The sequence below is a fragment of the Aplidium turbinatum genome, chromosome 3, assembly GCF_918807975.1.
Source record: "Aplidium turbinatum chromosome 3, kaAplTurb1.1, whole genome shotgun sequence".
NCBI classification, from domain to species: Eukaryota; Metazoa; Chordata; class Ascidiacea; order Aplousobranchia; family Polyclinidae; genus Aplidium; species Aplidium turbinatum.
The window spans coordinates 2,866,046-2,892,511 of record NC_137474.1 but is presented as its reverse complement, the minus strand read 5'-3'; the positions used below and the strand labels follow the sequence as shown (position 1 = coordinate 2,892,511).

The 26,466-nt window shown below is 39.3% G+C and overlaps 1 protein-coding gene across 1 annotated transcript; it reads left to right on the top strand.

The window, feature by feature from the left end:
* The first annotated feature begins 428 nt into the window (after positions 1–428).
* Positions 429–25,332, top strand: LOC145766217 (DNA replication licensing factor mcm7-like). Its single transcript, XM_082577884.1, has 17 exons — positions 429–445; positions 5,171–5,250; positions 8,777–8,853; positions 16,613–16,777; positions 17,098–17,229; positions 17,708–17,884; positions 18,186–18,323; positions 18,727–18,909; positions 19,315–19,396; positions 19,742–19,858; positions 20,365–20,522; positions 21,654–21,806; positions 21,895–22,076; positions 22,466–22,549; positions 22,715–22,883; positions 24,387–24,496; positions 24,982–25,332. Exons 2-17 carry the CDS (start codon positions 5,211–5,213, stop codon positions 25,190–25,192), a joined length of 2,178 nt encoding a protein of 725 aa, XP_082434010.1. The 5' UTR covers positions 429–445; positions 5,171–5,210; the 3' UTR covers positions 25,193–25,332.
* The last annotated feature ends 1,134 nt before the right edge of the window (positions 25,333–26,466 follow it).

Genomic DNA, 26,466 nt, shown 5'->3' with positions numbered 1-26,466 from the left:
ATCAAGTAATCATTGTACATTGTGATTTAATTTAATATTTTATTTTTTATATACAAAAATAGATAAAAAATTTTAAACAAATGTTTTCTTCTTTATTTTATTGATCAATTTTCCCGCCACTTGTGAAATTTTGATTTGCCATCAATGGTTTGTTGAAACAGAAGCTTTGTTTTCTATAAGCCAGTTGATTTAGCTAGCCTAGATAATGATGTGCTCTTTCAAGCTTTCTTTTAGTGAGTAACTCTGTTTGCAATAACAAATTGACAGCACTAACAGCTGGGTTGAAAGCCTGAGTAGGTGATGAAGGTTACCATCAGTCAATTAATGAGGAGCCATTTCTTTGATTGACCTTTGGACTGAGAAAACTTCTTTGGGGCTGCTGTACAAGTCTCTGCTCTGATCAAAAATGCCATGACGCCACAGATTGGAATCGACCAAAAAAAGGGTGATATAGCTGTTTTGTGTTCTAACTACTTTTTCCTTTGCTTTACTATTTTCCAACCAAAACCCTTAGCCTACCTAACCTTGAAGGTTAGAGTTGGAAAATAGCGAAGTAAAGGGAATATATTTGCAAACAGTTTTTACTTGGTTAAATGCTGTTCAGTGTTCACACTCTTCACCCTATATGTCTTAATCAGTTTCTATCTTTAATGTATATATACGGTAGCCCATTCACGTTATAGCATTTATCACCAGCCGGAAACTTGTACATCAGCTTCGCTTCTATCATAGAATGTCTTTACACTTATAGAATCCCTGACATAACCTTGATTGCTGTTGTTCACAGCAATACTTACACTTGAAGTGTTTCATATTAGTCAAAACTCAAAGTGCAATGGTTATCTTGACACAGTAAAGGTTGATTAGCAGTAGCTTATCTTCATCTTTTGCTCTGGCTGCAATGTTTGTTCAGTATATAAGATTTTAATTTCAAAATAAAAGATATATACATATTATATTCTCATAGCAAAAACTAGGCCTAGCAATCCATAAAGTAGCAAGGATGCAACCTAGTTCGTACCCTGAAAAGATCGAGAGAAAAAATTAAAGAAAAACTGAAGTCGCTGATTGCAGTTTCTGCAAACATTTTAAAATTTTCTCCCTGAAAGATCGAGAGAAAGATAGCACAAAGCCGAAGTCGCTGATTGCAGTTTCTGCTAACCCTAACCCTCGCTGATCGCAGTTTCCGCAAACATTATTCTGCAGTTTCCGCTAACCCCAACCGTAACCCTTACGCTAACCCTCGCTCATCGCAGTTCCCTCAAACATTTTTCCGCAGTTTCCGCTAACCATAGACTAATCTATGGTATAACCCTAACCTTTGCTGACCGCAGTTTCCGCAAACATTTTTTCCGCAGTTTCCGCTAACCCCAACCGTAACCCTTACGCTAACCCTCGCTCATCGCAGTTCCCGCAAACATTTTTCCGCTAACCCTAACCATAGACTAATCTATGGTATAACCCTAACCTTTGCTGACCGCAGTTTCCGCTAACCTTTACCCTAAACCTAACTATAGATTAATCTATGCTCTAACCCTCGCTGATCTCAGTTTCCGCCAACATTTTTCCACAGTTTCCGCTAACCTTTACCCTAACCATAGAGTAATCTATGCTCTAACCCTCGCTGATCGCAGTTTCCGCAAACATTTTTGCGCAGTTTCCGCTAACCTTTACCCTAACCATAGAGTAATCTACCGTATGCTCTAACCCTCGCTGATTGCAGTTTCCGCAAATACTTTTCCACAGTTTCATTTTTCCGCAGTTTTTGCTAACCCTAATCCTCGAGTTTGTTTACAGAAACTCCGATCAGCGAGTTCGGCTTTGTGCTATTAAACTGCGATCAGCGACTTCGGCTTTTTTTAATTTTTTCTCTTGATCTTTTCTGACTTTTCAGGGTACGAACTGTTTAGGGTACGAACTGTTTAGGGTATGAACTAGGTTGCACCCAAGTAGCAAGGGTCCAGAAAAAGGTGTATATATATAAGAGACATTTAGAATGTCAAGGTATTTGACACTAACATCAGATATAAGCATAGGTAAGGAGGATTTATGATATGCGCAATACATTGAGTTATCACAATTTCTTATTTTCTTGTTTGAACCTCACTGGTTTTTCTGTACCGCAAGTCATTTTTCATATGGTGAAAGGTAAAACCTTCAAGACTTACTTGCTTTGCATTTTTTGGGTCATTTTGAAGCTTGCATTTATTATACCTTTGTGTGAATGTACCGTACAGAAAACCAACTTTTTTTCAAGTAGTCTGTTTATTGTTGTTGCAATAAACATTTTACAAGTATGGAAAGGCATTGATACCTCTAAAGCAAATAAACAGTTTTTGAAGTTTTTCGGATTGTTGAAGTGTTGTTGCCGGGGAAGGTAGGTGCCACTGAATTTGGTAATATGACACAATTTGGGAAAGTGAGCCAGAAAAGTAATAGTGTGTTATGTAAGATGGCAACAAACGTCATGTTGGAGGCACAAATAAAAGTGAGAAAATGGCAACATGTAACAGTTACATTTATAAACACAACATTGGCTTATGTATCCTACTCACCAGACATTTTTATGCAATTTTCTGATTGATTGCATTTAACCTAACTGCAATAAAACATAGACTGTGTGCAATGTGCATACTGAAAAGTTTATGTGTTTATCAGGACAATTATTGTTTCTAGCAGTTGTTGCAACGTTTGTCTAATGAAAGTGAAATTAAGAACAAATTGATTTATTGCTTCCCTGAAGTTTTGTGCACCATGACAATGCGCATCTTCAGAGCAAATAAAATACAAAATAAAATTTACAAAGTTATATGCTGCAGTGCGGCTAAATGCAAGAAAAAAAAATGGAACACATTATTTTAAAGGTTGGCCAAATAGTGTGTGCTTCATTCTAGTTCAACTTGGAAAAGTTTATTAGCATTGTATCACACAGAGCTTTGTCAGTGATCATTCCAAGGCATGTTGTATGTGATTAAAGCATTTTTCCGCAAACTATGGTTTGGTAACTATAGTTTTTTTTTCAATTTATTCATAGCTTGTCATGGCAGTGTCTATCCCAAATGTATTTTAATTTTTGCATTGTCTAATGTCTATAATGTTTTTGAGGTCATAGTCATCACAAGAAGGGCTAAGAGGGCAGTTGGTGAGGGCAGTTCTACCTTTTTCTCGACCTTTGCTATGCTGACGTGTATTGTTTTGATATGATGGTCAGAAATAAAAACAACTGAACTGATGTGCTTCTGTTGTCTGAATGTCTAAGCCACAATCGCACATTGGGTTCTTTATTATGTTATCGGTTATGTCACAACTCAAACTCTGATTACTACTGACTCTTTATGTTGATTACGGTACGGTATATCATTTGTCTATTCTTTTATCTTTGCAAAGTTCAGTTGTGTGAAAATTGGATCTTCGAAGTGCATGTCTTGCAAATGAGATTACGTTCTCCTAATTAATTATTTTTTTACCTGCATGTGTCATGTCACATTATTTTCTTCATTTCACTTTTAAACCTCATAGACAATTATGCAAAAGAAAAAATAAATATATATTCTGTTTTTACTGACTGGTAAATTATTTTATGCAACCTTTTCTTTGCTTTGGAACGTTTGGCCAAAGACAATTGCTTTGGAACGTCTGGCCAAAGACAATGATATGATTGCATAAGTGCAGTATGCAAGCAAGAAGCAAATGCTGGTACAATTTACCCCTTTATTTCTTCAAGTGGTGTGCAATTTACAATGGTTTTACTTCACATGAGTTGGGTTTTAGTTTGGGATTTGATATAATAAAACGATTGATATGTTTAGCAATACGGTACTGATATGCAATTAACTGATATCGTTTGTGTAGCCAATAACTACCGGAATGTCCTGTTTCGGTGAGTGCCCTATTCGGCGAGAGCCCTTTTTGGCGAGTTCCCTATTCGGCGATTTTTTGAATTTTTTTTTAAAAATTATTGTGTATCGTAGCCTAATTATCATTGCTGTTTTAGGGGTTGGGGTTAGAGGTTAGGGTTGGAGTTAGGGGGTTAAAGGTTAAGGGTTAGGGTGTTATGGGTTAGGAGGTTATGGGTTAGGGCAGTAGTTCTCAAACTGTGCGTCGCGACGCCCTGGTGCGTCGTTTCACTTTTCCAAGGGCGTCGCAGAATAGTTCCGTTTCTTGGCTGAACTCAGTTTAAGATTATAAAAATGAGGTTAACCCTTTGAGGACCGCTGGGACACATGCGTCCCATGCACTTACCGGATTACACCGCAATTAACTAAAAAATTTGCCACTGCTGATACCCCGACCGACGTAGTATTGGATGTTTATCCTTCAAAAAAAAATTGGAAACTCTGAATCATTTGTCTTGGTGTTATTTCAGTTTGAAAACAGTGAAGAGTTGAAGTTGTAAGTGCGTTTTTTTCCCTTCAAATTTGCGAAGCATATTTGTTTACATTTGTTCAAGCTCGAGTCGTAATTTGCAAAATACTTCCCGAAAAAATTTTCAAACTACGAATGGATTCGTGATCCTTTCGTAGTAGGAAATCCGGCAAATTTTTGAATTCAATGAATGACGATTATCCAGGTTTGGTGAAAGAAAGCACTGCAAATTATTATCCCATTCGCTACGTCGTATTTATGTGAAGCAAAATTTTCTGTCTAGGCGGTGATAAAACCAAATATCGATCACGAATATACAGTGAAAGAGAAATGCGGGTGGCAATTTCAAAAATTCTCCCAAGATGTATCAATAAACAAAAGTTTAACCATAAGTTTTTTATTTACTTTTGTTTGCTGGTGCGTCGCAAGTCCAAAAATTTTTTTCAGAGGCCTCGCAACAAAAAAAAGTTTGAGAACCACTGGATTAGGGGGTTATTTGAATGCTTAGCGACGTTAAAACGATGTAAAAGCGGCAATGATAATTAGGCTACAGTACCCAATAATTTAAAAATAAATTTTCGAAAAATTGCCGAATAGGGCACTCGCCAAATAGTAGCAGACCCATTAACTACACACACCGCTGAAAAATATAGAAAATGTAGGCCAACAGTGTTTGTTTTGTTTCTGAGGTTGTCAAGCTATTAAATTGTATGGTACATAACATTTGTTTATAAACTCCATGATCCGAAAAAATGCTAGTGATTTTTTTAAGATTGCTATTCATTACTGATAAATATTGTTTCAGATTTTTATATTGAAATATAAAGTTAATTTTTGAAGTTTTCATGGCTTTGGAAAAGAAACGAGACTATGCTGCTGAAAAAGGTAACATTGCTATATTTGTGTTTGGAAAATGTTAATGTGTTAACATAAAGGAAATAGTTTTGAATGGAAAACTAGTGTTGACTGTTGAGTTAAGCTAACATTTTAACTCGTGTATGTTGTTATCCTCAGGTTATTCACTTTTGTGATGTTTGGTTTCAGCTTAACTACAAAGTGCTCTGTTAAACAAAGTAGATTTAGCAGAATTGGAAAATGGCAGATTTTCTACAACTTAGCTGAGAACATAGTTTTTCCACAAGTCGGAAATCACACAAATCACCAGAACCATGCAAAAACTACAGAACTAGCAATTGTGGGTATTGTCGGCATTTTGAGAAACTGAACATTTTCAGAAACTGAACACATCCCACCTCAGGAACAGCCCGGCAACTAAAGTTGAGACACCCCTTTGTGCCAGCTGCTGTTGAATTACTACATCCATTCAGCGATCATGCCATCAGCGTAGCACACTTCATGGAAGATATTTGGAATGCAGCATAGTGCGCCACCGACACCAAACTACATGGTTTTTTACCCCACCCGGTGTTGCGCCCCCTGGTATGGACCTGCCTCGGCCGACTTGGGTCAAGCTCAACAGAATCCGAACCGAAGTCGGTCGCTTCCATTCCAACATGCACAAGTGGGGTCTGGCTGGCTCCCTCATCGGCCTGCAAATGCGGCGCGGAGGAACAAACTGCTGACCATGTCGTTCTCGAATGTCTCATCTACAAGGCACCAAATGGAACACATGGTATAGCAACGCTGGACGAAGCTACACTCACCTGGCTCTCCACCACCTGCCCTGAAATTTGTCTTTGATCTAGTCTCAAACGAAAGAAAGAAGAAGCTGCACAAAGAATGAGTTCAATGATGGTTGGTTGGTTTTGAATCTTTATCTTAGGACTGACAAAGCGTTTGTTAGGTTATTCCTGGTAGTTTTGCATACTTGTAGAGGCTTTTGACACAGGGCTTGGTTATCGAGATTGGCAGAGTGAAGTTTCTGATTGTTGAAATGTTGTCGGTGAAATATTTCATTCACTCGTTGCCACTGAATGGAGAGCAGTCCTGAAATGCGTTGCTAAAATGCACACCCAGACTGGAGACTAAAACATCGTAATTTGAGCTAATTAACTTCCGTATAGTTGTGAAACAGAATTTCCGACTAAGTTCTGCCAAATTTTGATCTGTGAAAATTGAGTACGCTACCGAATAAAACTTCAAGGGAAACACATTTCTTGGTAGAACTTAAACATTTAACTTTACCTACTGTACATTATTGATGGTTTTTGTTGAGGCAAGAGAATTTCTGTCAGTCCAAATGTACTGAAGCAAGGAATCTTATAATATTCTTCCTTGTCATGAATTTCATCTCTATTTGAACAATTAGTCCTTACGTTTTCCTCCTTTCTTTGGAATGGCAGGTTCGCTTGACATGTAATCTTTTGTTTGGGCGCCACCATTCAATGCTTTGCCTGTATTTTTTTTTCCACTTGTGCATCTATGAAACCGTATCACAAGTTTTATTACAGCTTTTTGAACATCATTGAAATAACTATTTAGTTTTTATTTGTTAGCAATTAGAAATCGTGTTTTCTGCTCTGGATAATTTATTTACAGATTTTTCAATAAAACATTTCAAGTGTGTTTGAAAAGCTCCGTTCTGGCTTGTTTCTCCAGAATCGTTGCAGAATTTTCAATAATTTGCACAAACTCCATGATTGTAGTTTGTGTTTGTTTGGTAGATTTTTTCCACAACAAAATGAAAGTCTGTTTGGTAGATTTTTACCACAACAAAATGAAAGTCTGTCGCTGGCTCCAATCCTCAAAATATGCAAGACAAATCACTCTCATACACAAGAGCATGCCATTTTGACAGAATGGCCGAATGGTTGACATGAGCTTGGTGTACAATTTGGCCGAGTAAGATAATTTACGATTAAAAGACGCTGGCGCGCTTTTTCATTTTTCTAACGCACATCGTAAAAGAAACGAAAGAGAATCCCAAAGTGGTTTTGAGAGCAGCTCACCCCGTCTTCTCAGGACTTGTGTGTGCCGCGCGTCAAGATAAGACGAGTTCTTTTCTCTCGTTAAAAGTCGGTAACTAACTTGGGCTAACGTAATTTTATTCAATATCTCCGTAAGCTTCACATTAATGTAATGTTTTTCAACGTCAAAATGAGCAGTTACTCTCAATTTGTAACCAAATCTAAGCGGTGGGCTTACCTCACCCTCGTTTAAGAAATATAACTTGTCAACCTGCGGTTGAATGACTTTGTCGTAAAACGTCGTCGTTTCTTTTCTGAAGGCGTGGTTCTTTTCAGAATCTGACTGACGGTTGAGAACGAGCAGTTGTTTAGTTTCTCAGTTATCCATTCCGTTCATTATGTGAGGCCTGGTTTGATTTGATTAGATCAAGTATCTATTGGTGCATGTTTATCATAACAAATTCTTTGATAAAAGTTATTCCTCGGATGAATGATGACGCTAGTTATCCATTGTGGTATCTTTTGACAGACAATGCCCGAACCAGAGGTTCTCAGCTTGTGTCTGTTTCGTTATTATTGAAAATGCGACCTTTTCTGTGCAGGTATTGCGTTGTTAAACGGTATTTCAATGTAAAAATAGTAACATATTAATATAACAACTTTCAGATTTTGGTCATGATTAGACTAAGACAGTGTTGTATTTTTGATCAAAAACAGCTGAGATAGTCTTACCATTGCAAAGTGACTGTATTTTTATTTCGTCTTCTTAAAAATTAAAAAATCTACCAGCGAAAGTTTGGGCCATTAGCTTTAAAGAGGTAGCCTACAAGGCGACTAAAACAATTGGCATTGTCACCGGCCAGGTTTTGAAAGAAGCTAACGTTACCCAGAGTAAAAGCTATTACAATGACATTTTTGTGTTACCAATGCATTGGATTCTCCGTAAAATGTGCAGTTTTCGCGTACTTGCAGTGTCAGACTAGCACTTGGACACCATCTCAACTTTAACATAGCAGTAGTTTGACATTAATTAATGTTATCCGGTTTCTTATTTCTTGACCTTTGTGGATAACTTCCCTCTGCTTTGATTGATTTTGTACCTTGAAACTCCAAACAGCAGTATGATATTACTGAAGCGTTTTATTTCGATCAATAGTTCTGCACCGAGCGCGCCCTGTGTTTCTGCAAGCTCACTAGTTTCCAGCGCTGCATTCAGGTGCATCAATTGTTTGCAAGTTTCATGTCCGCAAGTTTACGAAAAAAATTACAACTCTGCTGTGAATTCCAAATGTTGTGCATAGAATATGCACTTCGTTTGCATTTGCGCATCTACCGATCAGGGAAACGTACGGTTTTCAATGCAAAAATTCTTATCACTGATTCTGCAAAAGTGTGAGTACGGTACACAATTTCTCTATTAAGCAAATCGTTTTTTTAGGCCTTGCTGCGTTATGTAGCAACATAGTGCGTATACAGAAAATTTGTTTTCGCTTTTCTTTAAATACGCTTGCAGTGGTAAATGTGATTGAAAATTTCATCCACAGAAAGATGCCGAACATTTCTATCTGAGTATAGCGACGACTTCGGGACCGGGAAACGCTTCAAATATGCTCAGATTTTGGTAAGTGAAAGTTTTGAACGTAACACTGGTGTACGAACTCGTGTGATTACTCGAGCTGCTAGTATTTTGTTGAAGTTTTCCTTTCAACAACTCTATCAGACCAAATAGCCAGATTGTTTATTCGCACTGCAATGACTTCATAGATTTTATTTACATATCATGCAGGATACAATTTTGTTTATGATGTACTTGTACTTGTGTAACCTGTGGCACATACGAGAATACACCCACTGCACGTAGTATATTTTGTTTTTCTAATTTAGTAGCATGAGAAAATTTAACCTTGGTACTGAGCTGGGTCGATAGACCCATTTACACAGAAAATCCAACTTGTTACAGCTTACAGCGATGACTACAAAAAGAATAATAGCCTGCTTATATAATGTATTGCTTTCGTTAGTTACTTTAGTTGCCTTGAAGCTGAGAGTGTGCCAATGCTGATACGATTACGACAGAAATGCAGCATGTACGGTACCCTGATTTTAATAAAATTATTTTCATAGACTATACTATACCAAAACTACACAGTGCTCTTTAAGCTTTATTTGTGCAGCACAGGGAAAATGCCAAAGGCCGGGTTGATGGCCATTGATCTAGCTCTAGTATGTATAAAATGTATGATACTGAAATATCGGTGTTGGCGTTTTAAGTGGTTCAATACGATTGAATCATTTTTGTGTATAGCCTATCCTGCAGCGCAGTGCCGTCATATGTTGCAAAGTTTTTTTTACCGTTTTTTATCATTTGGTGTGCGGTTTAGTTTAACGGAAGTTGCGTAAAACAATTTATTTGAACAAAACTTTAGCGATGAGTGCCGTTGTATCAAACTAAAAAAGGTTGTTTTGGTGTTTCGTTAATTGTTACGGAATATTCAACGTTCTAGCACCTTTGCGAGAGAGAGCAGTGTTGCCCTTTTTATATAACGCACACATAGTGCAGCTGTCGCGTGTCGAAGCAGATCGCTGTTCCTACTCCTCTTACAGGTGTCATAAAAATATGTTTCTTTTTTTCATGGCTTAAAATATTTCAAAATCATTGCTCTAATTAACTGATTAGATGCATCGTAGTTTTAGCCTACGGCTACTCTACCACATTCAATGCTGCTATGTCACGAAATGTTATTGTTTCAGAATCTTGCAGAACATTGAAAGAAGGACACTTTGGTGATGACTTAAGTTTGCACCAAGTTTAGATTATAACTAAGTTTCAATTTGAGGGATAAGACAAGCTTGAAACTAATACAGTTCAAATTTAACCAGAGAAATGTATCATGTTTATAACTCAACACCAGCGTTGAATATTTAATTGATGTGAGTATGAAAGAAAGACCTATAGCGACAGATGTAATTTGCTGTATTTTATAAAACGGAAAGGTCACCACTATGCAGTTGTGCAGTAGCAAACCATATCAGCGGTTATTTATAAAGTTCAGAAGCATAAACACAATTGTTTGTTTACTGTATCCGAAGATGCAGTATCGTAACTTTGGTTGCAACCGTGGCGGTTGTAACTCATCCATCCTAAAGTCATGGCTACCTAGAGATAAGCAGCTCCAGGTGGCCATATGAAAGTCTATTGAAGGGAAAGCCGTTGTAGGGATTTGCGATCGAACTATTAGAAACAAAATGTTTCATTTCTTTCCAGCTTCGTTCTTCAAAAATAGCAAATTGTGTGTTTGTTTATGTATTCTGAAGAAAACAATTTTTCAATTATCGTAGTATGAAGCTCATCAGAGAATTTCTATAAGTATAAAGTATATACTTTAATTGTCATAAAAGGGATTATATTCATGGAGAAATGAAAACCTAAAAGGGATGTATGGAAATAAAAAGAGCAGCGAGCCCGTCACGAGGCAGAGAAAATGTCTAACCGTTAATATTCAAAACAATAATTCGTTTCGATTAAAAAACAAATTTTAACAAACGAAATTTGTAATGCCAGCAGCAGTCTTTCACGCCGTGCTCTGCATCAGATCAGGTACAATCATCAATTCATCATCAACTGGACATGCGAATGTGAGCTGTTTGAAATGAAATTTTCCAATACAATGCCAGCGACTGTACCGGTACTCCATCTTCAAACTGTGGTAGGAACAACGGCGGGTTGGTGTTTCCTGACGTTGAAGCGCATAGTCTGCATCTCTATCTAGAATGATGCCTATGATTAAAATTACGTGTTTTCTGTTTGTTTTTTTCGATGTCTTTGTAACTTGACACACGGTGCCGAGAGTGCTAATTAAATGCATTTGTTCCTAGCTGATGCAATGGTCAACGTAAGAGTTTGAAAACTTGACTTGTGAAACAGCTGATAACTTCATAAATTACTCGCTTCAACTGTGGGTGGCACGCGGTTTTACACGTTTGTGGACTGGCAGATGGTACAGAAGGAGCGAACTTCAAAGTGATGGCTGATGCTAATTTGTTGTGCTTCAACCTTCACGCTACCTAAAGATTCATCATACTACAATTTTCTGTTTCGCATTGTTGCGATGGGCGAACTTTGAAGGCGTAGGTGTGAGGTTGCAAGCCTAAGTTAATGTTGATACTTTTTTATATTTTTGGTTCGTGGTTGAACTGCCTTTACAGTTTCGCGCTTACATTGTTGGTTATTTGCGGATGATCTAGCGTCTGTAAGCGTTGAATCGATGTAAATTGTAAAGCGTTTATTTTATATCCCAATTGACAAAACTAAGTGCTTTCGTTTACTCCTCAAACAAGCAGTTTGCTTTTGCTTTGGTGGTCTTTTTTACGGAGTTAAAATTCTTATTGTTTCTGTTGTTATCTCAAGAAAGAGTTGTGAAATGTCATCCTATAAAAACTTACCCGTTAAGCCAATGTCATTGATTTTACGGTCCTCATTCAGGGACAGTTTAAGTTTTGAGATAGTTTAGTTTACTCTCAGGCTACAAATACATATTATACAATAAAAGTTTTTCCGGCAGGTTGCTAATAACATGCAGCGTTTTTTTTTTTTATTAAATGTCATCTACCTACACTATTTCAATTTGATTTTGCAGTGAAAGCATGTCACCTAGGTTTTCGTGCTGGATTATTGTACAAGGCTTGTAATCCGGTATCAATGCAATTCGCAGACATAGTCACTTCCATGCTATGTGTAACAGCTGCTTGTTTCTGTCATTGCATTTGTTTGTCTGAATCATTTCCACAAAACCATGTTAGCGCCTGTCTTTGATTTTGATGTGTCACTTTTCACACCTTCTTTCGGTTGGCCAACACTCCTTTCACCCAACGCCAGACAAAGTCAAATTGATTACAAATAACGAAATGGTTTTATGTATTGGTAAACATCCTTGGTATTGGTAAAAAAACAAGCAGGTTTGATAAATAAATGAAATTTAGTAGTAGATCTTTCGCCGCCGTAAAGGCGGCTTCATCAGTACTTTTATTTAGTACAGTACTCATCAGTTCGTCAGTACTCTTCAGTTCGTCAGTACTCTTTAGTTCGTCAGTACTATTACTCTTATGGCTGGATCCTTAAACATGGATCCTAATAAAGTTTAAATCTGCAATTCTCCCAACAACGAGAAACCTGAACGGAGGTTTAAGAGTCGCCGGAAACACTTTATTACTCGTTGGTGTTGGTTGGTAATGGTATGTAACTTTTTCAATTGTGATATGCGGAACTTAGACTGTTAGACTAAAATATTGAGACTGTTGACCGATCCTTTGGTACTTAGACCGTGCAGACAGACCAACTAATGCGGAACTTAGTTGTTAATTTGATTGGAAATATAAAAAAAAAATACAAAACGAAGATTTTATGCTATTGGACTGCGGGTGGCCTACTACATTAGATTCTATCAGAGAGACGTCCATGAATTACGTCATGTTGTACGAGATGTGTCAATTGTCTCGTATTGCCGCGGAACACGAGGATGATACAGTAACGTCACTTTCGTCTATTCCGTGGTAAATTAGTTCCTTTACCTGACCACGTGCTGTGGTGCAGACCGCGCTAGTCGATGCGCAACGAACAAGGTGAAAAGAACAAGCCACTATGACACGCAAGCTGAGTATGTTGGCGTAAATCAAGCCTCTTTGCTCTGTCGTAGTTCTTGCCTCATTTTTTTGAAAACGAATGCTAATGATGTGGAAAGGCACAGTAGATGTTAGTCATTTGCCTTCCTCGGGTGCGTTGAAGCATGGAAAGATGGTCGGTTTACTGAATCACCCCGTTCCACTTGTGCTGCTCTATAGTCTTTCAAACCCGCTTTTATCCAACCGTTTCTTCAGCCTGAAAAGGAAACCTGATACTTGTACTGCTTTGACGTCTTTAAATGTTGCATCAGCATCAAAAAACCTGTTGTGCTCGTTGGTAGTGGTACGTTGGAATTTCAATAGAAGTTTTCAAGCCGTTTACCGTTTCTTTCTATTCAACAACGCGTTGAAGATTCTATTGAAGTGCTACGACCACTTTTAGTCGCTATTCTTTACTCTCCACGACGGATTACTGTTCTTTATGTATCGAGTTTGAATATTCTGTACACTGTCCCGTTTCGGGATTTAGTGGTTTATGGCAATTTTTACTTAGAAGAGTTGGAGAAAATGCGGTTTCTTACCTGGTATTGAATCAAAGGAAAAGTGAAAGTTTTAAGAAAATCGCTATAAAACAGCAATTTTACTAAACGAAAGCGTTTGGTCGCATTTTTCCCTATCAGTTTGAGGTTTCGGATAAAATGTGTATTATATTTTTAACCGTCAGTATGTAGCAACTCTGTGAGCGACACAAACCGCGAGTATGCTGTCATGATGTGAATTTGAGCGTTTCCTGATTAGCGTCGCAAGTGAAACGCACATGCTTCTTACTGTAGGAGGTTTTTAGAAAATCGAAGAAAAAAATTGAGCAGAATGTTTGAGACTGCGAAACTCTTGCATGGAATTGTAGCCAGTTCTACCAGAGTTAGCAGGCTCAGGTTTTGTGGTTCGTCGCCTTTCAACCGTGTTATGGCGATGGAATTATTGTTGTGTCGGTTCCCAATCAGGCTTGTGCAATTTTTCACCGGTAGCGCTAGAAAAATAGTTACTTTGTGTGTTAGGTAGGGTTCAAATTAGCAAGCTAATAAGACCATCCAGCACAGCAATATGTAGGTAAAAACAAGTTTGAATGCCAGCTTAAATGTGCATGATGTTGTCCATATTAGGAATATTCAGTTTAAGAAATACCGACTTGGTTGAGTGATTTTGTTTGGCGGCAAAGATAGGATTTGCCGAGAAGAGGCAGCGTGTTTGTTTTGCGACTTGGGCTTAAACTCTTGTATAAGCCCAAACTCTTAAACTATCTCTTGTTTTATCCCGAAAGCTTACACAGAGCGTCAATATTCGTCGTCAGAAGTCGAAGTTTTATTGAAAGGTTACATGTCCCAGAAACATGGCTCAGAAAACATTTGCGCAAAATTTGCTTTTGATGGATAATTTTTGGAATTTATTTGTACATTCCATGAACACGATTTGGCTTCACACGTAGCAATGGGTGACAAGCATTGCGTGCATTGTTGTCTTGGTTGGTGTTTTGTCAAATAAGAGTCACCTTTTTCCACAACCTATTAACTGTTGTATACGTCTTTCCAAAGAGCGTATGGATGTGTCTGTGGTGAGACACTTTGAGGCATGCCTAAAGGTGGACCAAAAGATTGGCTTCCTTGCCTTCCCGTCCACTTAATCTATGTCTTTAATCACTGGGCGTAAGCTTGGATGCCACAAAAACTGTTGTATGGGGATGATCTGTGCGTGTGGTTGTTGGATAGTAAGCCAGACATTCACGTATTTAGTAAGCCAAGCGCCATAATAAGTCTGGGAAAATTGAGTCAGTTTGCGGAGATCCATCATTATTGTTTTATCTTCTGTCGACTCTGCTTTTTCCAGTCACTTGATTGCTAATTCAATGAAGTGTACGTTGTTACTGCACCTTTAGCGAGCTCGAATCACATTTCGGAAACTGCAGTAGCCAAAATGCATGGCGACCGTGCACTATCGCCTAATTATCTCAATAATCTCCGCTTGTTTTTAAATCGGCGATTGTGAGCAGTTTAGTCTACTCTATTCACTTGAGTTTTTTGTCTTGTGTCGTGTACTTACGTTTGCCTTATTACAGTCACTATGGTTCACATATTCCCAGTCAGCGAATGTTTCACGGTGTACTCAACGTTATAAGGACGTAGAAACGATGTAAAATGTTTACTGTTGCTATCTGAGTTCTCGCTATGTGTAAGAATTGATTGGTGTTTAGGGAGTTTTATATGAAAGATGATAAAGCTCTTCGGAATTTTAACCGCTCTGTATACTTAAAATTAGGCCTCAAACCACCGTCTTAAGGTTTAGGGAAAATATTCATTGTTGAAAGGGCCAAGGCCAAGGGGTCGGGTTTTTAAAATTTACTTATTTCCGATTTTTGCCATTGCATAGCTTTATTGACAAAGATCAGTGATATGTTCAAACGGCTCACATGAAGCAACGGCGTTGTAGTTTTGTCCCCAGACACCACTTTAAGATTTTCGCGCATGTTGGCGCACGCGTGTGTGCTCGCCGAATCAAGACAGCGAGAGCCTGTTTCTTTCTTCCGTGACTCAAACAATTTGAATCGCGATGACGATCGCCATGTCAGCTGCTGCTTCGACTTGTGGCACTTTCGCGGTGAACTCTTTTCGAGTGCTGTTCAAAACTGCTAAGCTCTCGTGCAGTGGTGATTACTTAGAAACGATTGTCTATGAGGTTTGACTGAGTATGTCGTATTTAAACAAATTAATAGAAGTATCTAAATGTGTACGGTTATTGGTTAAGGACAAGGTTTTTTCGCTTGGTCGTGCAAAGTAAGTCTTGAGGTCACTTTTGTTTAAATGCAGTGTGGTCATAGCAAGCTGTCTTTCATTTCCTTTATGAAATCTTTCTGAAGTTTGTTTGCTTAGAAAGGTATCTACGAAAACGATCTTATAGTTAAAACCAAGAACGCACCGCTTTTGTTTGTTCAGTCAGTTGTAGGTTAGGCATCGTGAGCGCGTTGCGAAGCCTTTTCGATTCTTCTAATTCAAGTTATAGCGGAAAGGAAATGTCGCATTACTTAAACGTTTTCCGGTATTACGTTTTGTGTAGTTCCAGTAAATGTTATAATAGTTTCAACTTATCACGGTAAAGACAAGTTTGAAACAGTTACTCACAGTTATGGACCAAATGGTCTTGATTATGATATGGTTCCTTTTTTTCTTATTTTGCTAAAAGCATTAAAGTAAGCTGTTGCAATGTATTTTTACAACTTTGTCTGCCGTTCAAAAGTTCTAACTTGAATAAAAAGTAGTTTTCCGTATGTGTATACTGTATCACTGTTTTGTTACTAAATGGAGCATAACTTCATCAAAATAACTTTAAAGAAGTAAGTTTGAAAATTATGGGCTTGTGAAACATTGAGTTATTACTGCGGTTACCAAAACTCTCTTCTGACGAGATGAGATTACTTGAAGTCATTGATTTGCAACTACTGAGAAATTCTTTGCGATTTTCATTGTAACGACGTAACGGGTAAATATAGGCACGCAAAGCCAGGGTTAGCAGTAGACCAATGGGTATTAAGCTTTAACTCTTGTTTGCCTCTGGCCGATGGTCTAACTGTAAATTTACCTCACACTTTTTTTGGATCAGATTTTGGGCATTTATTATGTAGTACATCTTTCCTCACGTAAATTTATCTCCGGTTGAAAACCCTTATATTGAATTGAAATAATATTGTTTTGATATCAACTCTTTTTTAGACAAAGCTAGCTCACCGTGAACAAGTAGGGCTAGTTGTTGAAATCGATGATTTGCAAGAATTTGATGCTGATCTTGCTGAAAACGTCCTCCAGAACACCATCCGATACCAGCGCCTGTTCGCTGATGTGGTGGAAGAACTGCTCCCTGACCATAAGGAGCATGATGTGAGTTTGGTGAAGTTACTCCAAAAGAGTAAGCTTAAAAATTTGAAGTCTTGAGTTTAAGTTTTATAACACATGAAAATCAAATAAAATTAATTTTTCTGTATTTTGTTTGCTTAAAGTGTAGGATCGAAATTATCTGGGCTAAAAACGTGTATTTTCATTACCGGCAGCATTGCCTCATAAAAGCAATTTCATGATGTTTTCTTGTAAAGAAGTTGCGTTATATCGAGATTTCGGTTTTGTGTTGCTATCTTTAACAATGCGCATGGCAACTTTGCTGTTGTTGTGAATAGTTTTTACTTCTTTCTTATATTCGGCAGGTGACATACAAAGATGCATTGGATGTGTACATAGAACACAGGATGTTGATAGAGCAACGGAACCACCAGGATCCAAGCGAGCACAGAGACTGGAGGAACAAATATCCTTCGGAACTCATGCGTCGTTTTGAAGTGAGAAACCACATTCAACCTCTTTCACTAATATTTATTCGTATAAACTAGTGATCGGTTAACTTTTTGCCTTTGCACAACGCTGATACTGTTAGACTTGCCATTACCTCGAAGTTCCGACGAAACTTTGCAAGCACAGTTGGATAAATTCATTTACAAATGAGGTTACAGCTGTACTAGCAATAATTATTTGGGGGTAAGTTACCCCGGTTTGCCGACCCCTAGAATAAACCATTTGATATGAAATGTACGACTTAAATAGCAGAAAAACTGTGATAAAAGTTACCAAGGCTGTGAAGTCGGAGGGATTTTGACGCGTCCGGAGTCGGCCAGTTATAAACCGAAAAGTCGGAGTCGTATATTTTTCGCCCGACTCCACAGCCCTGGATTTTACGAACCAAACATCTAATTCTCAAGTGAATAAAAGCTAATAGTTTTTCTCAAAATCTTCAAACATTGACCTTGATTATCTTTGTAGATTTATTTCAAATCTTCGATGATGCAAAAAGCTTTGCCGATCCGAGAGGTGAAAGCTGCTCACATCGGCAAGCTCACCAATGTCAGAGGGATTGTCATCCGGGCTACTGAAGTAAAGCCCATGATGTCCGTAGCCACCTACACTTGTGACAGATGCGGCGGAGAAACGTACCAACCGGTGAGGTCACATTAACATCCCAGACAGCAAATTAGCCGTTTTTTACAGTGATTCAACGTGTGCAGACGCTGAATCAACGTAAAAAAACGGTTGATTTGCTGTGTGGTCTTCTTCTAAATTTGTGTTTGTTAGATGTGCTTATGGTGATAATGCCATTTGTGAATAAGCTTGGGATGTTAAAAAGAAACCTGCAACACTTTGATTCGACCTGACTCGGTATCGAACCCTGGTTTACTGTGTAAATTACTTCAGCAATGACAAATCGGGATTGTGTGGTTAAACAGGTTTTGTATTTTTTTAGATCTCTTCACCAACGTTTATGCCTCTAGAGATGTGCCCCAGTGAAGAATGCCAAACGAACAGAAGTGGCGGCCGTTTGTACTTGCAGAACCGAGGCTCCAAGTTTACAAAGTTTCAAGAAATCAAAATACAAGAGCACGTAAGTTTTGCATGAGTTAAAATTGAAGAAATCTCCTAGTTTTTTTCAAAGTTACTCTAGCTCTGACGTAAGACGTGCTGGTACGAATAGATGCATCTTGCCTGTTTACTTGCATTAGGTTTCGATCTCTGTACTTAGCTCTGGTGAGCTGTGTTGTTTCACTTATAGCGTAATATCCAACTGCCAATTAATTCCCAAGTCCCTTGTGACAAGTTTGTTGATTCAAATATTTCCGCTTTCTTGCTTATGTCGAGTTAGAAGTATGTTTGTCCACATATCCAGACAACAAAATCCGTCATTTTAACATTGACTCAACGTCTGCTAACGTTAAATCAATGTTAAGATGACGGATTTTGTTGTCCAAATGAATATCGACATTGCATCAAGTTGATTTTTTGTTCAGAGCGACATGGTACCAGTGGGCAACATACCGCGTAGCTTGACTATCTACTGCCGCGGAGAGACAACACGGTCAGCGTTGCCAGGTGACCACGTCAACGTGACTGGAGTTTTCCTTCCGATGCTAAAGGTCGGCTTCCGTCAGATGCAGCAAGGTCTCTTGACCGACTCGTACATGGAAGCTCATGTAAGTTTATAACATAAACACCAATGATACAAAATTTGTTTTGATAAAAAAGGGCAGGTTTCTTTTATCCTTGCTTTAGGGTAAGCTCTTCTTGTAGTAGGATGGCTGTATAGATGCTAGTTGTATCGACTAAGTTCTACAATGTTTTTGCACTGAAGGAGAGCTTTATTTTCACGAACTGATCATCAAAGTGTGTCAGATAAATAAATCAAACCTTGCAGTGTGTAAAATGGTATGTTTTTGTCAAAAATGCCTATAAAGAATTCATGGTTTTTGCGCGGACCAGCGAGACATCTCTTGCCAACCGGGGCTAGGTTGATGGTCTGCGACCCTTGATTTGTGCAAAAAGTCGATGGCCAGTTGTACCTTCGATGATAATGAGACTACTGGTGTTGTTTCATTCAGAGAGTGGTCAAGATGAACAAGACGCAAGAAAATGAGGTGGACAGCGGAGATATGACTGAAGAAGAACTGGAACAGATAACTCGTGAGTTTTGTTGTTCCTAGGCTGGGTCTTGTAGAGTTGTTAGCAATTGCACAGTGCACACACACACGCTTGTCATATTTAATAATTATTTCTTTTCAAATTGACTGTGCAACAGTTTTTAGAACGATTAGTTAAGCCGAGAAGCATCATGTAAGGTTGTGTATTAGACAGCAAAGTCTGTCATTTTTACATTAAATCAACGTCTGCAGATGTTGAATCAATGTAAAAATGACCGATTTTGCTGTCTGAGTTGCTAATCAGAAACACCACAATGGTTGTCTTGACCCGCGCAACAGTGGATTGGACACTCGGCTGTCTCTCTTATCATATGTTCTTTGTTCACAGAGGAGGATTTTTATGACAAGCTGGCGAATTCTATTGCTCCTGAAATATACGGACATGAGGATATAAAGAAGGCCTTGCTTCTTCTGCTTGTCGGAGGAGTCGATCAAAACGCGCAAGGTTGGTGGGAGGTTTTGCTGGGTTGAAACGGAAGCAGGATGATTTCTTCAATACCATTTTAATTTCTTCTAACAATTTGTAGCTCTGATGATAGAACTATAGTTTTTGAACGTTTGCTGACATAAGTTCGGACCTTCTGATGATCCCAGTAAGGGTGAAACAGGCGGTAGAGGTTTTAGGAAGTAGTAGCTGTATTTGATGTAAGTTCGGTTTATGTTTTTAGGGCTTCGTATTTTTGTAAGTACGTTTTTCATGAACTCTTTTCATTTTCTATATTTTGTAAAAAACATCAACGACAGAATAATATGAGGATATTTCACCAGCATTGACGTTGAGCAAATCTGTGGCCTTCTCCGTCTATGTTTCGGATATTTTCTTGTTTCCTCCTTTCAACGCAGCAGAAATTTGTTTTATTTCTTTTTTTAAGCTCGTTGTTTTAAAGATATTGTGCTAGAGATATATTATATATCCCTGTAGGATATTGACCGGCACAAGTATTCGTGCAGGTATGAAGATTCGTGGAAACATAAACATATGCCTGATGGGAGACCCTGGAGTCGCCAAGTCTCAGCTGCTCTCCTACATCGACAGATTGGCCCCCAGGAGCCAGTACACCACTGGCAGGGGGTCGTCCGGTGTGGGTCTAACTGCAGCAGTTATGAAGGTATGTTATGTTGTCACTTAAAAATCTGCTGACAATCATGACAGACATAAGCATGGCTTACCTTACGAGCTGGCCATCAAAGACACAAAACAATTAAATATTAATTACATTCTAATTTAATGAAACTGTCGAAAAAAGTTGATTTTTTATACATGTGCTCGCCGGTGAATGTCAGCTCATGTTTGTATATCCACAGCATGCGACAGTAGACAACCGCTCGCGAATATTCCTGTGCGCTTCAAGCTTAGCCTTGCTACTAGGTGCACGTGGTTTGTACGGTGACGTAATGTCCGTTGCATTTCACCAGAAATTCTTGTTCAGTGAAGCGTTCAGTGACGATTATCGATCAGTTTGAAGCCGCGTTTATTTTCTCGTAAACAGACCTGTTGCGCCACAACGTTCAGTGATGGCTTCATTAGTGTTATCACCGCTCAAACGTTCTCAGCCTTTCTACTATCGTTCATCTCTTCCTAGCTTTTCCCCATTTGTAATTAGAATTTGGGGCATTTCACACGCTACTTACTGTGTTTTAACAATCACTGTTTGGGTAACTTGACCCTCAGAGTGTAAATTTACACGCGTTGACAAAACCCCTGCGCCAAACCGCAATGTTGTTGGTGTTTGTGAATACCATGGTTACATTGGTTAGCCTACTTACTTAGTTGGTTTTGTGGTGTGCAGTTATCTTCAATTTCAACTCAATCGGCATAATTATTGTTTCTATTCCAGTAAAGGTTTGCAAAGTATCCACAATACTTTTTCCAATTTCTATGGTAGGTTATTTGATGTATTCAGGCAATGCAGCATTTCTTAGTCCCTTTTTTACCCTGGATGCATAGAGTCCACTTTGCACCACCTTTGAACAAACGCTTGTATACTCTCTCCCTTCACTGTATAACTGTCCATACCTTGGCCCGGGCAGTTGTCAAACAGCCTTGGTGTTGCGTTCAGACCACGCATTTAAAGAAGCGTTGTCTTCAGAATAGCTCACACAGCACAAACAACAACATCCATTATTTTCACATTGATTCAACGTCTGCAGACGTTGATTTAATGTAAAATTGACGGATTTTGCTGTTTAAGAAAGTGTTACCGCTTTTAACCTCACCGTGGCTCATTAATCCTCCTTAGGATCCTGTGACTGGAGAGATGGTGTTAGAAGGAGGAGCTCTAGTCCTTGCCGACCAAGGAGTTTGTTGCATTGATGAGTTTGATAAGATGATGGATGGCGACCGTACAGCGATCCATGAAGTGATGGAACAACAGACGATCTCCATAGCGAAAGTGCGTGGCCATTTCACGTTGTTACAATGTAGATTTGTTTAGATTTTCGGGAAATTTTTATCTGGCATTATGACGTCCATTTTTTTAGGCGGGTATTATGACGTCACTTAACGCTCGAGTCTCCATCCTGGCAGCAGCCAACCCCGCGTACGGGAGATACAATCCGAAGAAGTCCGTGGAGCACAACATTCAGCTCCCTGCCGCTCTACTATCCCGGTTCGACCTTTTATGGCTGATACAGGACAAGCCGGACCGAGACAACGACTTAAGGTAAATGCTGGATAGTCGGTCGTTGGCGGCTCCTTTCTATGGCTTCGTTGGAAAGAACGCTCAACAATGCACAATCGTACCGCGCCAACCGCGCTGTGATGAACGCCAATTGTCACCGATGTTTTCATACATTTGTTTAAAATTGCAACAAGATCTTGTAGTCAGAGCAACAATGCAAAAAGGAAGGTTCCAATTGGCTATCACAAGACTAAATGCTTAATTTTCCAAACTTCGCTGATGTGAAACAGCCTATTAAATCCATCTTATGAATGTGAATGCATGTGCTTTTTGTGAAGAAATAATCGTCGTAATGTTCCGTCATTCCAAGGTTGCTCTTTGGACCGATGTTTACAGCGCCTTGCTTCATTTAACTTGAGTTCTTCTTTCAGGCTTGCCCAGCACATCACATACGTTCACATGAACTCGGTGCATCCACCCCTGCAGTTTGAGCCACTCAATATGCGTCTCATGCGGTAAGAGGCCAAACTAAGGACTTACTCATGCATATAAACACCACTGAGTGGGAATTTTTCGACAAAAAAATCACCTTTTGCTTTTGTATTGAGTTTGGTACCACGAAGGACTTCTTGACTCATTGGTCACCTAGAAAGAAAGATTTTAAGTTGTTATTTCCACAGGCGATATATTGCATTGTGCAAAAAGAAACAACCCGCCGTTCCGCATGAGTTGACTGATTACATCACTGCTGCTTACGTGGAGCTCCGCAAGGAGGCGCGCGCGAGCAACGACGCCACATTCACATCTGCTCGGACACTGCTTTCAATCCTCCGGCTTGCCACAGCACTGGTACGAGTGAATTTCATATCATTTTTTTCCCTTACGCTAATTCTGAAGTCGTAACATTTTCAAAACATTCGAGAGAAGTCGGTCACGAATTTTGGTTGGTTTGTACTATTTGCTTCTTTGTTTTTTATATGGCACAAATAGTCACACTCAGTATTTTCCAAGCACTTTCTCTTTTGCTCGTTTTGGATCTATCCTGGTCATGAAAAACGTTGTGGTTTTACCTCGTATTTTGAATGATGGTGATCGGTGGCGGCTCGTTGCTAGTTTTAATGGATAAGCTTCAAAAATGTTTTACATTACATTTACCAATTTTCACAAGGGTAGGGAGCAGCCTCGCAGCCTAATAGGACGAGCCGCCACTGATGATGATCAACTATAACATGCCGCTGAGGTTGTGTTACAAATCACATAACAGGCCTTATGGTGCGTTTTAATGAAAGAATCCGAACACAACTATAAACAAACAAATCAATGATACTGTTCCAAATGCAAAGGACACCAGTCACAACTGCGCATGGTAAAATGAAAGAACTCAAAAGCGTTTGCGATGCATCTTTGCTGCATAATAGTTGACTGCCCTCCAAAAAGAAAGCGTCTCGTATTGATAAGTTTTTAATCTCCCTGTTCGTTATTTTAGAAAGGCTTTCTAGGGAAAGCAGAGCAGGAAACATTTTCTAGTGGAGATAGTGTTGAGGCAGACATCACGAACATGCCCACGCTGCGAAGGCCAGCCCATGTGCCGTGGATCGGTTCTATTGCACTTGTCCCGGCCTTCCTAGTCTGGCGAGCTATCTACTGTGCTCGGACAAGGCCCGTATGACGTCATCGGGCCGGTCTTGGCTCGTGCGATAATGACGTCATTAATTATTGCACTTCCCTAGACTGGTCGGTTGTCGCTGCTTTCGTCGATTTAATGAGGTGTGCAGATGATGAAGGGAGATGCCGGATGAACAGGAAAGTAAATCAGTTTCTTTTTTTGTAATGATTCATCGTCTGCAGACGTTAAATCAACATAAAAGGAACTGATTTGCAGGCTGGGAAAATGTTGCAGTCAGTTTTGTAAGGAGTTTAGAATCTTTCCACTGGATCGAAGCTATTTCAAGGAGACTCTCATCTCATGGGTGTCCGCAATAGGTCAAGAATAGTTGCAACACACAAAGGATGCATTGCACTGTTATTGATCTAAGTGTTGCCAACCAGCAACGTCATGAAGTGGATTTGCATTGGAGATAGTTTGTAAACGCGGCCGTTTCAGTCATCACTCCCGGCAGAAGACGTTTGTTGGTTACCGTAAGCGTATTTGTAATCTGTAGGTCGCTGCAGCAGGTGGAGTGTTGCATGCACGTGATGTGAATGTTTCACTTTGGCAACGTGACGAGCGGTGTTAGGGAAGGTAGTCATCTTTACGGCGTGAGTTTGATTCCCACCCTTGCCATTACTCTTTTTTAGAAACCTTTCTGAATTAACCTGAGTCATGTTTCGTTCACCTTCACTTTGTGGCAGGCACGCCTACGTCTCGCTGACGTAGTCGAGAAAGATGACGTCAACGAGGCGATGCGTATGATGGAGATGTCGAAGGACACGTTGAACCCCACCGCTCAACTCGTGCACAGGTGAGTTCATTTCTCTTCTAAGATTGTGATCACTCCTCTGAGTTCTAACCTAGTCAGCAAAAATTGTCGTTTTACATCATTTTAACGTCGAATGACGTAAATACAACAACTTTTGCTAGCTGGCAAGTTACAAGAGCCATCTTACAATTAGTTCTCATCAAATCATTGGCAGTAGGTGTCGCTACAGGCTCCGACCAGACAACCAATGTACGTTGCTGTCTACTTCTTGTAACTGATTCATCTTTTTGCATTCGTTCTTTTAAAATATTTGTAGTTTTGGATTACAGTAGCCCCGCTTAGTAAGCCCAGTTTGGTCGGGTACGAAATCACTGGATTACTGTGCAGGAGTGGCAGAGAATAAGTGTGGACTATTGATTACATTTTGGCGATGTTTTTGATGTTGCACACTTTGCCTTTGTCTATTACCTCGTCACATTAAACTTTCTGGGATGAATCATTCTCATACGATTGTTATTTCTTGGCAGGCAACAACGGCCGACTGACGTCATATTTCAAATCATACGAGATATGGCGCCGTCTGACGGGTCGGAGATCAAGATTGTGAAGGTCACGGAGGCGCGGCAGAGATGCGTTGCCAAAGGATACACACCAGATCAGTTCGACGAAGCCATCGAGGAGTATCAGAAGCTGGGCGTCTGGCAGCTGAATATCGCGAAGACAAGAATTACATTTTGAACAGGGATGAACATTCTAGAAACTCAAGCCACTGCAGACGCTCATCGCGTTTAGAATAGAATCGTGTTTGGCAACCCTGCTGTTTTTGTTTTGTTTCAAACATTTGTAAACATCTGTGACAACAAGTTGCATATATCGAACTTTGTTGGTGCATTTGTCGGCGTCACAAACGTTAGACACTTGAAGAGAAGAAGCAGTTAGGGGTTGTTGATAGAAGAAGTCCGCAGTCAGGGGGAGGGATTACAAATTGCGGAGTTTTTATTGTCACAGTGCGGACATGGAGGGGTCATTTTTTGCAATTTTATGGAGACGTCTATTATGCACACTTGCACAGCCATTTACCACGCACTCGATTCTGAGCTCAGGCTAGAATTTCGGACCCATTGAAAAGCTGACGCCTTAACCGTCTTAAAACGGCGATTTCTTTAGCAAATAAAACTAAAAAATAACGGTTTGAACGAAAGTTGTCATCAGTTTCAAATCGATTGCATTTCTAACAGATCATAAATATTTCGGTTCCTCATCAGACAGCATCAGATTTTATTTCCAACAAACGCTACAAAATATAGCACAATTTGGTGATAAAAAAGTTCAGCAGAGTGGAAAGTTCTCGCACTAACCTGACCAGGCTTTTCACTCCATGACCTGAATTTTCAATAATCTGTCTCATACGAAAGAAGATTCGAGAATTGATAAGAGCATTGCCAACATAACAACGTCTAAAGATTTCAAAAATGACGATGCTTTAAAATCGAAATGCATTTATCTACACAATTGACGTAGCAGGCGAATGAAAGGCTAATTTCATTAGGGACAATGCAGCTACAATTAATTCGTTATCAATTTCTTAGCACAGGATTTTCATTTCACTTCGAACTGCCGTTCATTGAATGCATTTTCTTTTCGTTCCACTTACTCTAGTTAGTCTAGTAGACTGTTTTTTTTGCCTTCTAGCCCTAGCTTGCTAATAGGTTTGATTTGCAGTTTCATAAATAATCTTAAATAAATAAACTCTGGCAGATCAACAGAGTATTTCTTGTTCCTTCTCACGAAACGAATTCACTGCTGCCCTCAAGCATCTAAAACCTGGGAAAGCTCCTGGTCCAGCTGGGGTATGTCCAGAATATCACACTCTGGTTGTGCGATTTCCTGTCGTCTTTCCCGCCTCAAGATCCCTAAAGTGTAGAGAAGATCCTTAGTCGGCGTAAACGTATAAGAATGAAACGGCAAGGCAGAGGTGAGGCAAAATCACATGACGCTTAATTGCCTAGGAA

Excerpts from the sequence above, each read along its gene's own strand:
- LOC145766217 (XM_082577884.1), top strand. The coding sequence starts at position 5,211 with ATGGCTTTGGAAAAGAAACGAGACTATGCTGCTGAAAAAG. Across the intron at positions 16,778-17,097 it reads CTGACCATAAGGAGCATGAT|GTGACATACAAAGATGCATT; the intron begins GTGAGTTTGGTG and ends TATATTCGGCAG. Across the intron at positions 22,077-22,465 it reads GACCGAGACAACGACTTAAG|GCTTGCCCAGCACATCACAT; the intron begins GTAAATGCTGGA and ends TTCTTCTTTCAG.